The sequence below is a fragment of the Lagopus leucura genome, unplaced genomic scaffold, assembly GCF_019238085.1.
Source record: "Lagopus leucura isolate 7727_CA_CO unplaced genomic scaffold, USGS_WTPT01 Super-Scaffold_73, whole genome shotgun sequence".
NCBI classification, from domain to species: Eukaryota; Metazoa; Chordata; class Aves; order Galliformes; family Phasianidae; genus Lagopus; species Lagopus leucura.
In genome coordinates, this window is record NW_024962252.1 from 23,385,421 (window position 1) to 23,399,227 (window position 13,807).

Genomic DNA, 13,807 nt, shown 5'->3' on the forward strand with positions numbered 1-13,807 from the left:
AAAATAAAATAAAATAAAATAAAATAAAATAAAATAAAATAAAATAAGCAGCAAGCTTAAAATGTTTAAGGTTATATTCTATTTCTGAAACTATTTTTTCCAACTAGTCAAGAGTTCTTCAGACTGCCTTCAGCCAAAAGCCATGATGGTAAGACAAGATGTTGCTCCAGTAACAAAGGCAAAACTTGCTCCAATGCACTGCAAACAAATGTCCTCCAGTTAGAAAAATGCTGAGGCTATTCATTTACTGTAAGCAATATACAGTCAACTTTACAATTCACTGAAATCCACTGAGCCTCATTATTCAATTTGTGACCTTGCAAAGAGACATTGACTTAGACTTATGGTTGGAAACACCTAGGCTATTCCTACCTAATCTTAAAACGTAAAAATTAGAAGCTGACTGCCTATGTTAGCAACAAAGTTCATTTTTCACTTGGGTATATTGGAGACATGATTTCAAAAACATAATTACAACTGCAATTATTGAGTTGCTATTTGCATCTTCCTCCCACTTGGCTACATTCTTCTGAATTTCAGTTTATTTTCTTTTAATAGACGAAACCAGGCAATTTACCAAATGTTCACCAGCATTTTGAGAAGCAGCAGCTGCTGCTGACGTTCTACTTTGTTGATATCCTGTGCTGAAGGAGTCACTTGGGGTCAGCACAAGGAAATGCTAGTTTGTGCTGCATGTGGGATTTTTCTTAGCTGTGGGATGAAGGCTGGGGCTGCAGCAGAATTCTACAGCTGAAGATAGACAAAACAAAAGAAAGTTCCTATTTTCACTTTAAAAGATAATGCATTCAATTGTTTTCCCCAAATGAATGCTTGCTACCCACAAGATACGCCACTTTTCTGCTTTCAAAGCACCATCTTTTTGATACCTCATCTAGGATCTCTGCATAGCTGGATGCAAAACTAGTGACTACACTCCAGCAGAGAATGGAAAATGCTTAAAAAAATGTATTTGACTCAGAACAAACGTCTCCTTTATGAGCTTAAGGTTACCCTTTAAGTTTTCACAGTCTGTTTGGTTCTGGAACCGTCAGTCCTAATAGCACCTTATATATAAAACATAAAAGTCTTGCACTGTTTCCTTAGGACTTCCTAGATCAACAAAGTCAGACCCTGTTGTCACAAGCACAAAGTCTGTTTTATTAGCAAGACAGCTCCACCATAAGAAGGAAGTCTGCTCACTCATTCATTTCTGTATTTTTTTCCTCACGCCTACAAACAGTACCAATCATTTCTCTACTTTGATAGTCCAAGACCTTCTATTTTCCATTACATTTATACACAGAAAGTGTACAGCCATTTCTTCTTCATCCAGTATCCTCTTCAAGCTTAATAGCCCTTTCTTAGCCTTGGAGGTTTTTACCACATGATATATGTGTGTTGACTTAGTAATACCTAATTCTCTCTCACTAACCAGAAAGGCAGATGACAGACATTTCAGTCTTTTCTAGAATAAACTGTATAGATTATTGACTCAGTTATGCTCTTCCTTTCTCAGTCATTTTGTCACTACACTGAAAACCCACAAATGTTTCTCCTGGAAGTACCTAAAAAGCAGATTATAATGTCAGATTTCCTATTTCCATGACAGTAGAGTTAATGCCTTAAGCTTCAACTTGTTTCAGTGTCAGTATGTGTTGAGACAGAGAAATGTTGGACAGTGATAGGACAAAGGGGGATGGTTTTAAACTGAGACAGAGGAGGTTTAGGTTAGATATTAGGAGGCAGTTTTTCACACATTCAAGGCCAGTCTGGATGTGGCTCTGGGCAGCCTGGTCTGGTGGTTGGAGACCCTGCACATAGCAGGGGCTTGAAACTAGATTATCACTGTGGTCCTTTTCAACCCAGGCCATTCTATAATGATCCTATGATTTTGTGTTTACAGACACATTAGTGGTGCGGTCTGCCTCAGCTTAGCACCTTAGTGGTTTTCCACACATAAGGAAAGAGCTTCAATTGACTGCATTCAGTGGGAAGAAAACTTTAATTTTCATGCAACAGTGTATTCTTGGTCTGGATGTTCTGTGCTGTACTTTGTAGGGGTCTATAATCTTCCTTGTGAAACCTTACAGATTGTTTGGATAGAATTAAAAATGGCATGATCTAGTTGAGAATTATTTGTATTTCTCAGCAGCAATGTGAAGCCTCCTTATTTGTCTCCAGGACATGAAGTTACAAATTCAGCCAGGCATGAGCTATGACTCAGGACATTACAAGTTGCACTTGGCCATGAGGCTGCACCTTTGGAATTCTAATGCAGGATACAAAGGAAAGCATTGAAATTCTGTCCACCAGGAGTCTGATAAAACATCTGTGCAAGGTGCAAGCCAGAATTCCTGCTGGGATCTGTTCTAGAAACATAAGAATTGCTAAATACGATGCACAGTGTCACATTACAAGAAGCAAAATAATCGGAAAAAGACAAATTCTAACTGAAAGGAACTCAGCATAGGAAAACCTATGCATGGTGCTTAGACAGGCATTGACTGCCTTATAAGCAGATTCCCTTCTAGTCACATTATTTACCTTCAAAATATCTGTTCTGCTGCAATGGGCAGCAACTCGGTATCCAAGGTGAAGGAAAATTCAGATAAACCTGGTACTTTGGTGCTCATTTGTTGGTAAACCACAGCACTTTATGTCCCAGCTGTGTTCATCAACCATATAACCTAGCACAAATATTACATGAAGCAGCTTAAAATCATTTCTAAAGTATCTAGTGTCCTCTACTGCAAGGAAAATGGGATATACAGGCTGACAAATGCAGACATTTCAGCAAAAGTATGAGAAAACAACCCAGCTCCCTGATGCTCCTAGGAACTTAAAGTTCCTAATCATCAAGCTGCCTACCCTATTGTATATATTCCTCCAAATTATCTATCTGCCATATACTTCAAGACATTGAAGTGGGATGGAAAATTTTTGCTGACTGACAGACATTAAGATACCAAAAATGAATGATTTCACATTTTAGTTGTTGTCTCCACACCTGGATCAAACATAATTTCTCAGAGATCCTATAAATGAATCCAGTTCAAATTTCTTCTGAAACTGTTGATCTTTCACCCTTTTCAAAGTGTACTTACTTTAGAGGTTTGAATAAAATCCATGGAACCTACTCTCAAATAGTCTTAAAATCACATTGTAGAAAGCCAAAACATTTGCAAACAAGAAGTGATTATATAATATTACCAAAGATTTTCCATCTTCAGTCATGTACTTTTTTACTACACAAACACACACACATGACTTTCCAGCCATTTTGCTGACCCCGTTCTTCAAGCTTATGCAGTGTAGGAATATATGTCTTGGCACATGATAGTCTACAATCTTTTTAGTGGAAACCAGAGACCACAGTTTCCAGCCCCAACTATTAAACTCAGCAAAAAGCCATACTGTAAAAATAAAATTTTTGAAAGAAGGATTGTGGTCTTAGGTCAGCTTCACTGTATTAACCACTGTCATAAGTGCAGTACAAGCATTCAAAATAAGGGTAAGTTTTATATTCACCAACAGTGCAATTTTAAAATTGATACTCCAAGTGTATCATTATCTTACTGGTGTCCCACGGTCTCCTGGTTTCCCTGGCTTTCCACTTGGACCAGCAACTCCTGGAACTCCTGGGGCACCCTACAGCAAAAGATATGTAAAATGAATTATAGAAACCCACTCTGGTATAAGTGATGATAAGAAACATGCTATGGTATTAAAAAGATCAGAGCAGTACTCAAAAGGGCTCTCATCAGTTTCTTCTTCTGTTTGGTATATGCCAAGCTTGAAAAATTCTCTCCAGGAAAAAATGAATTCTTCATGGAAATAAGTTCTTTTATGTAACAGGCATTTCTGAATCTAAAGATGCAGAGATATCTACTGAATTTTCACATATCTCTTAGTGATAGGTTCCTGAAGGAATACAATATGTTTGTGCCTTCTAACTTTTTCTAGCAGGTGTGCAATCCATTTACAAATCCATTACAATGAGTCCATAAAATTCATTACTACTAGATTAATATAAACAAAATATCAGTGCTAGGTTATGTGATAAAATCTCACCTCTACATCCACACAGTAGCACAAAAAGACAACAGTAGGGAAAGCAGGAGCAGTCCAAATTAATACCCTGCCCTGGTAACTCCAGGTCCATCACAGAAACTAGTTGGTATCAGCAGATTTAGCAGAGCTTTAAAAGTTTGTGGTTAAAGAAGGAGATAAAGAGCTTATTTCCTTTTTTAATACTGAAAAAAAAAAAAAAATTCAAAACCAGTGGAAGTGGGTAAAAGCAATGAAAACCGGACTTAAACTCTCCTAAATATTTATGAATAGAAGCTCTATTCATGCTGTGAATGAATGAGCACCTCACTGCTCACCTTTTACTAATAATTCATCAGATCCATTTGGGATATTAAACAAAGGATCCATTTTATATTTAACATAATTTGAAAATGTTATCATGGCTCTCTGTTAGCTCAAGTCTCTTCATTCATTGTATACCAAAGACAAAATTATATATTTACCGCTGGTCCTGGTGGGCCTCTGGGACCTGTGGGACCATCTTTTCCTGTGAAACCCTGTTCAAAAACAAAAGCATGATAAGAGATTAACCTAAGATTGTAGCAATCCTACTTAGAATTACTGAATCACAATTCTCCTGATTACTACTAGCATGTATTTTTAAAGCTATCCACAATGATATTTACAGAAACAGCCAAAACAGCTAGAGCAGGGAAAGGCTATATATGGAACAATAAGCTTGAGCCAATTTAGATATTCAGCTGCTGTTGATTAACTGAGGATGGAATTAATATGTATTAAATTAATATTTTAAGAAAAGGAATTGCTGCTGTATACCAGAGGAGGATTTCTTTTTCTGTTCTCTCACTTACAGATTAACTGGAAAACCGGAAATTTCTACTTAAATGATGAATAACAGAACATCTCCCTCCCAGCTACTCTCCCTTCAAAAAGGAATGTCAAGAAATCCCATTCCCAAACTAACTAGTGATAATCCATGGCTTGTTAACGACCCAACATTCCCATGGTACGTTCTTTGACAAATGTCTATCATGTGCTGCTCCATTTTGATTTCTGGCTATCAATACCCAGAAAAGCACAACTATAAATGCATATATCAGATAATAATTCAGACTGTCAAAGTCATTGCTTCAGTCATCTCAAGAGTGTGAAGACAAAAGAGATTTTCTCAGCTGGTTCCAAGGAAGAGAGAGATTGCAACCTGTAAGCATGCTCTTGATTATGAAGACGTTTCAGAATTCCATCTTAAGAAAAGTTCTTAGCTCCAAATAATCGAGGGCTAAGGAGAAAACTTGACCTTCACACTAAGAATGTTACAGACAGATTGTTTAAGGACATAAATTTTGCAGATGTCAAGACAAGTAGAACTTTCATGAGATCCCCTACAGCAGTAACAATATGTGAAAGACAGCAGGATTGAACACCTCAATGCTCATCGGGTGCAGGCACCTGAGAACCTGTTCAGGACACAGGACAGTCAGTCTTGCAATTTTTAAAGAAAGTATCCTGCTACTCTAAGGTTATCCTGGAGAGATTTTCACCTGCAAGTTTTTCCAGTCCTTTTAATTTACCTCTTCTGCTTGGATATAGATAAAAGGACTCTCTTTGAAAAAGTACTTGAAAACAGAAAGCTATGATAAAGAATGGAAAAAAGAAAAAGAAAAAGAAAAAGAAAAAGAAAAAGAAAAAGAAAAAGAAAAGAAAAAAAAAACACCATATTATGTGGTCTTTCAGGAAGGTAACTGAGGAAAACTTACCCTTTCACCTGGAGGTCCCACTGGGCCAGGTGGACCAGGTAAGCCTGGGGTTCCCTAGAGAGAAAAAAGAAATGATAAACTGCATCAGAAACTGAACAAATATATCTGCTATGCTAATTACCCCAGTGTCTATGCACACATTTAAATATTAGTCTTTAATTTCACTTTTTGACATTTATTTAAAAAATCGTTTAGGAACAACAATTTATTTCATATATATGATACAAGAGTCTTCACCCTCACTTGCATTTTTACTGCATTCTCTTAAATTTCAAACAGAATTTTTGAGTATTACAACCAGAAGTCAGATATATCATAATTATTCCCTTTACAAGCATGTCTAACAGATGTCAGCTAATCTTTTAACAGGTGTTAAAGTCATGGGTTAGAGCGTTTCTAAAGAAACGAAAAATTAACTCTTCCTTTATTGCTTCTTTCTCTGTTCTATTTTTAACACAGTGTTTCTTCATAGTGGTCATTGTAAATTCTCTTCCTTGTAGCTTCTGGGTTAGGAATAAATATAAACATAGTACATGCAGGAATGATCTCACTCAACACTGTAGGAACAGGGCAACTATTGTAGGAATCAACACTGAACAGCCTTGTATTATATTATATTCCCCATTTCTGTCTCATCTCACTGTGCATTTAACTGTAGCATGTCTCTTAGCATGTTATTGCTGTCTAAGTGTATATTCCTCAAAGTTTTAAGGACTGAAAACACGCATAAACAAATCACACAATTAGTTGTGGAGCTCATTAGCCTAAGAAAATCTGAATTCCAAAAATAGAAGGCAATTAGACAACTCTAGTGAAGAAGTGCCCTGCAAAGGTTCTGCAACCTGTAATTTAGGAAGACACTTACCTACAAGGTAGTCAGAAGTTAAGAGACTTTACTGTGTAGATATCAGTGTACTTTTCCTAATCCATCAATCTTTCTTTGTACATTCACAATTGGCCTGATGTATATTTGGTTTGACTCAATACAGCTGTTCTTTTAATTTTGCTGTTTTGAATGGTTTAGAATTTTCTACATTTCAGATTACTAAGTGTAACATGATAGTGTCTCCAAAACTATTGCTTAGGAGGGTATGAAAAAATTCCTAGTGATGTCAAAGGCAGCTGTCCAGCAGCCAATCCACATCAGGAATAGTGTATAGTAGCAATAGGGGTTTTTTTTTGTTTGTTTGCTTTTAAATTAAGAATCAACTTACTGATCGTCCTGGTAGTCCAGGCTGGCCAGCGTCACCTTTCATTCCTTGACGACCCTATGATATTCATAAATGTTCATTAGAGATTCTGAACTGCAGACCAGAGTATCAAAATAACTGATCAGTGTAAGCAGACATCAAAAATTACCCTAACACATCTCAATGAAGAAGTCCATAATCCATCTATGTACTATGGAAAAAAAATAGATACATATACCTCTTGATTGAAGTAATACTCATAACATTTGCAAACACAAGACAATGGGCTGATATTATACTAAAAACAGAGGAGAGAAGGAAGGAACACAGATTTCGATAAGGAAGCATCAGAGACTTTTCAGTAAGAGAGACTATAATATTACTGCCTCCACAAGCAGCAAGATAGGAAAAGGTAATATGTTTTCACCTCCCCTATCTTTCTCAGCTGATAAATGGAGCCACCCACACTCATAAGAAAAGGTAAATCTGGGTCTTTTTTGAGTATGACATTTTTTTTCTGATCTATACACTAAGACTTCTAGGACACGAGGTGTGGGACCATATAAAGAAGCACTGTATTGTCTTTCACAACCTGCTTGCATTCCACATATACTGTAATGCTGTAGTATAGCTGTATAGTTTAAGACCACATGACATGAATTTGAAAATACAATACTTAATATAATACAATTTGTAAGCATAGCCTGACAATGCAAATTGCAAATTGACATGAAAAACAAAATTCCATGACTCACAAGGGCTGTTATAACTTCTCCTTAACTAATGAGAAGTTCCAAGTATCATGTCAGTTCTGTTGCTGTTTTCATTTTCCAAAGGTGTTCAAACTGAATATGGCAAGTGCTTTTATATCATGCATATAAAAGGAATATGTTTGGCCTTTCTTGCTTTTTGGTATCTTTATGCTATCTTAACAAAGCTTTTCCTTCCTGCATCTAACAACAACAACAAAAATAGGTGGTTAACAGATTTTTTTATTTTACTTTGTCCTACAAAGGAGAAGATGGACCTGATGTCTACATAGATGCACAGACTGAGAAGGTGAACTGGCTTCAAATGCAAAATGAGACAGTGTGCAATGAGATACCAATTCTATTTTTTCATAAGCTTTACATTTTATTTAAAGATTTCATTAAAAAAAGTAGTATTAGTATTCTGGCTATACTAAAATATTCCAGATCTACCTAATCAGGAACTATATTCCTACTTTTTAGACAGTAACTTAGTAAAATACAGATAAAGTTATGTTAATACATTCAGAATGTAGACAAAGGATTCCTGTGTTATCTGCTTTAAAAAGCACAATCTAGTGATATTTCCTTGTGTTAACAGAATTAAGCCAACATCACTTATACTTTAACTGTATATACATTAAAGGAAAAGTAATCCTCCACTAAAATATACATTCTGTCACCAAGAATCCCTCAAGGAACTAAGAGCTATTTTGGATGCCTGAATCTAGACACATATTGCCTCTGAAATTCTGAGTAATGGTTTAAGCACAGAAAATAGAATTTGGACATGTGAATCTGCAATAAAATTCAGAACAGCACTGCACACTTAAGTTTCCTGCACTACAGCCTGATAATTATGAGTCATAGAACTTTAAAGCCTAGAAACTGCATAGAAAAGTTGTAGAAGAGAAAATGCTGTAACACAATGTGCATCACAGCAATCTGATGCCGTGCCTTCATAAGCACTTTATAAGCACATGCAGCATCCAGAAAGAGGATTCTATTGTAATGGAAAAGAATTATTTTAGATAAAGACTTGTTTCACAGTACTACTGTATCATGGGGAAAAATGAACATTAGTGCAAAGCTCCTACCCTTTTCCCAAGACCACTGACCCAGTGACACTGTTACCCACACTCCAAACGGCCACTCACCGGTTCTCCTGGGATTGAAAGCCCATTGGGACCCTGAGGACCTGGAGGACCTTGAGGGCCTGGAGGACCTGTCTCACCACGAGGACCAGGTGGCCCCTTAGAGCAGAAAATTAAAACAAGATTATAAATGGCAGTGTTTTCTTATATCTGTAAATGCAAAGTCCTTTGGGTTAGGCACTTAGAGTAAGTCAGCAGCCTGGAGACCCACTGATACTTCAGAACACAATATTCTTTGATTCAGGTTGGCAGTCACAGGCCAACACATGCTTCCTGGCAGTGTTAAATGGAAGTATAGCTGTCTACTCTGTACAGAAGAAAGGACAACAATGCTGCAGAATGTGTAGTACCACTCCCATAAATATGATCCAGTCCTCTGATGTACTTAGGCTACGTATGCATAGTCTTACATAGATGAACTACATGTAAATAATATTACCAGTTAAATTTTTAATATCCATTCTTAGCTCAGAATGGAACTTAGAGTATAAATTTTCATATAAGCAAGCATGTCACGATGTTATAGATGCATTCCAGGAAGATACTTACAGATGATCCAGTCAAACCCCTTTCACCTCTGGGACCTTTAGCACCTGGGCCACCCTAAATTAAACATTTGGAAAGAAAATGTATTTCTTAGTTCAGAGAAAGCAAAGGTACGTCACACTGGTAAGTTATTAATCTTTTTAAGCAAATTCTTACATGAAAGCTCAAAATTATGAAGTGTACAGACCAGAATGCTAAAGAATATAAAAGATGCATTACACAGAAATGTAGGAAAGCCATATAAGTGTCAGCCTAGCCAATTCAACCCACTAAAATTATTGTCAATTTTGTCCTTGCAGATCTACACATCTTCAATTTAGATTCAGTCTTTTTAGATAGAGGAATCATCAAAGTCTCTGTATACCTCTCTAGTGGACTGCTAGGCAACTTAAACAGGCTTCGTATTACTCACACAGTGTTTGGCATCAAAATAGAAGGACTACTGGGCAGAACACAGCTCCCTTATATTCATAGTAATTGGTAGAAGTATATCTATTCCATAGATTATTATCAAGTCATTCATTTATTTGCCTGATAATGACTCTTTCCTTGGAATGAAATCCTGACCTTGCAATTAAGAAAAGCATTTGCACATTTCACTAAAACCTCTTGTACGTGGAGCACAAGACAGCTGAAAATGAGACATACTCTTTCAGCCTAACAAACAAGCAGGAGCTATTCACAGTGATTAAATAGGAAGTATGGGAAAAGGTTTACAAATATAGGCAAATGAAAGTGGAAGGAGCTGCCCAGTTGTGTCATAAACTAAGACAAAATGAGAACAGATTAACATGAAGTTATGAACTTGTTGACTGCCAATTGTCTCTCTGACTGATCTTCGTTTCACAAAATTTGGTGAATGTTTTCATGTATTCAAGAAATGTGAGAACAGGATTATCAGACGTTTCACAAGACACACTGAAATAAATCAGCTGGTGTTAATTCCTTCTGCGCAAGCCAAAATTACCTTTTTCCACCTCAATTAATCTGAAACTTGTTCCATAAATTTAAAAATTAAAAAAATATACAAAAATCTCTATAGCAAATGATTCCTTACGGCAGGTCCAGGGGGTCCTGGTGGTCCCACACTGTCTTGAGTACAGGTGCAAGCATTTGGAAGAGCTGGGCATTTTGCTTCATCTCTCTGAAATTCAATCACAACTCTTTCTGTCAATTTAAATGAAAGTACTTGTTGGTAGCACACTTTGCTACAATAACAAGATTCTCTATTATCCTGGTTTTGATTACTGTAGAACTCAGAGTGAAACAGTGCTTTCCAAATATATTTCGTGCTTTCAGCAAATTATTTTCTCTGCAAGCAGTATAACGCAGTAGCAACAGAAACATGGGCAAAACCAAATCCATAAGGAATTTCTGTTTTTCTAACATTTATTTTCATTAGACAATCAGCTTGAGCAGATTATGCAGTTATTTTTTAAATGCCAATCTAACATACTTATTAAAACATAATGTAGCTATTCATTTCATAATAACTAGGATCTTAAGTATCACTGAAGTACAAAATATAAGCTTGACACTTTTCACTATTACACTCAATCTAGCACACTGCAATCTTTCTCAGATGCAGAACTCTGAAATGCAAAGTTGCTCACTGGTTGCTCTCACAAGAGATTCAAATGTGTTATCAGTGCAGGCTAATAGTGTTATTGTTATATATGATATCATTAATGATGTTCTGAACAGTCTCTAGTTCATATGTACTTACCATAGAAGGAAGATCACAGCATCTGTCTCTGCTAGTCCAAACTGGGCTGCATACAATGTCAAAATTCTGGATTTCTAACTGTAAGAGAAAGGAGAACCCTTGAACGATAACAATATTTACAAAATCTAGTGGCAATAGCATTAAAATTGACTACTAAAACAACTTATTTCTAATGTAATTAACATCATTCACACATTCGGGTTTTTTGTTTGTTTCTCTGTTTTTTTGTTTTTGTTTTTGTTTTTTTGACATTGACACAAAAATTATTTTAAAACATTATTTAAAAATAATGCTACTTAAGGCTGCAATTAACTCCAAGATCTGATGCTTACGCATGTCCTGGTGGAGAAGGTGAACAATACTTAAATTATAAGTTCTGCAGAATGGCTTCAAATAGGGACATTAAAAACAGTTTACTCTCTTTCACCCCAAGAGCTATAGTCCTGTAATTTCATACATACTATCACACATTTGGAGGTGAGCACCAAGAATCATCTTCAGGTGTTAGATTTTGCACACACAGACCAGATTCCAACCTTAGATCTTCTAATACAAAGCCTGGCTAATAGCACTAAATATACATTAAATATAGTGAATTCATCAAGATAATTGATGTGCCCTTCATTGCAGCCACCACTTTTCTTTATAGGTTTATAGATCACAAAGCCAGAGGGGATTACTCTGTCACAAGACAGATTACAGGACTTGCCAGAATTAAAACTATTTCATTACAGAATGTCATGTAGGAGATTAAAACAAAACAATCTTCATTTAAAAATTTTCCAACAATGGGGAATCCACAGGAATAGTTGCAATGACTAACTGCTTTCCCTATTAAAAAGAAACAAAAAACAGTATTTATTCTCATATTTGAATTTACTTGATTTCAACTTTCAGCTACTAGGTTTCAGTTCTTGCAGTTCTGCTAGAATAAAAAACTACCAACTATTTCTCAGTTAAGTCCCTTCAATCTTGCAATACAGAAACTTATAAGCTTTGGGTGTGGGACTACTTATTTAGCAGCTCTTAACTTCTAAAGACTTTTCTCATGAAAGAGTTTGAATTAATGTATGGATTAACATTTATCTCTTACTGTTGCTGTTCTCCGGTCACCTTTCAGAAGTTTCCCAAGTATTTCATAGCCATCAGTTGTGATATTCCCAGCCTCCTTAATTGGCTTTTCCAGTATTTCACTGCAGTCAATGTAAATCTTAATATTTGATGAAGTGACAACAATATGAACCTGAAAAAAAGTTAAGGCATTACTTAGAAAAAACATATTTAGTATTTTAACTAGTATTTCCTTGCTTAAATAATACTGTTTTAAATTTTCCTCCTGATAATCTTGATTTATTTCAAGACAAAGAAAAATTCCAACATTAGTAACTTCTTTAAAAGGTGTTAAAGATCTATAAGATGCATACACAGGCACAGTTAGTAAGTACTACTTAATATAACAGCTGAATTGCAATGTTCAAAAATTAAAATTTTTCTTTTAAAAAAAGCTTGCCTGAAAGTTGCTTTAGGACAATATAAAAGTCAAAAATAAAAAGAATTTTAAAGAGGAAATGAATGTAAGCTCTACTTGTTCTCTTCTAATGGCTGGGGCCACACAAGAGGTTTAATGAGTCTATGACTGACTAATAGATTCTGTCTGTAGTTTACAGAGTAGATCATTTCAGATCCAGAAATCCAGGGTTCAGTTTCCTCAGATGACTCATTACTAGTTATTCTGAGATATGAGAACAGAATAGCCTGTCCAGAAAATAATATATATATATATAATTGTTTTTTTAAACAAACAAAATAATGGAAAAAGCAAGAAATAAATTTCCAGGAGATAAATTTCACTGCAAAAATCTATGCCAAAATAAAGCAAAAACAAAGGAGAAAGGATTAATTACTGGAAATAAGTGAAGTTACAGAGAGAGAAAAGAATGGCTGTAACAAAGGGAGGAGTGTAATTCTACAAGGAGAACAGTGTTTGGGTTATACATAGTAAACTGTATTCAGAAGAACAAGAGGAGCAAAAGCAAAGGTTAGCATTCTGAAAATGTACAGTGATTACAGTCATTTATCCTGCAGTGACTGTACAGAATTAAATATCAGACAAGGACAATCTATTGTTCAAAGTAAGCAAAACACCTAATGTGGCCACGTAATGAATACAGGTGAATTTCCTCTCTATGTATAAAAACAAAAGACCTTCAGGCATCTCCAATACAGAAACAGGGTTTCTGTTTTCAGTGAATCTAATATGCAGTTGACAGAAGAACATTGTAAGGCAACGGTGAAGTTTTCAGCAGTTTTATATACCTTACATGTGGCATGTATTTTTATATACATTATATTATCAATATAATTGTTCAAATGCCAACATATAAGGACCAGCTGTAAAAATCCTTGAATTATATATTTATGTTTTAAGGCTTCTGTCATCACTGCATATAACCCTTCAGAAACCTACTGCTATTCAATGACTACTTAAAAAAATTGGCATAAAGTGGAAACAGCGATTCCCATAAATGTCCTGAGTCAACAACTGACTGAAAAATCTCCTGGGAATTTGCTTGTTGGGTTGTTTTTTTTTTCATATTAAATATTTTCCCATGTGGAGTTGTCTCCAAGGCATCAA

The 13,807-nt window shown here is 35.7% G+C and overlaps 1 protein-coding gene across 3 annotated transcripts in view; it reads right to left on the reverse strand.

Annotated features, from left to right (window-relative positions):
• Positions 1-13,807, reverse strand: part of COL12A1 (collagen type XII alpha 1 chain) — a 90,344-nt gene that overhangs the window by 11,325 nt on the left and 65,212 nt on the right. For all 3 annotated transcript variants that reach the window (XM_042881210.1, XM_042881216.1, XM_042881225.1), the window contains exons 50-58: positions 12,266-12,415; positions 11,173-11,250; positions 10,504-10,590; positions 9,450-9,503; positions 8,904-8,999; positions 7,022-7,075; positions 5,808-5,861; positions 4,533-4,586; positions 3,577-3,648 (exon numbers count right to left, since the gene is read on the reverse strand). In XM_042881210.1, coding sequence (XP_042737144.1) covers positions 3,577-3,648; positions 4,533-4,586; positions 5,808-5,861; positions 7,022-7,075; positions 8,904-8,999; positions 9,450-9,503; positions 10,504-10,590; positions 11,173-11,250; positions 12,266-12,415 — 699 coding nt within the window. The remainder of the gene's footprint in view (positions 1-3,576; positions 3,649-4,532; positions 4,587-5,807; positions 5,862-7,021; positions 7,076-8,903; positions 9,000-9,449; positions 9,504-10,503; positions 10,591-11,172; positions 11,251-12,265; positions 12,416-13,807) is intronic.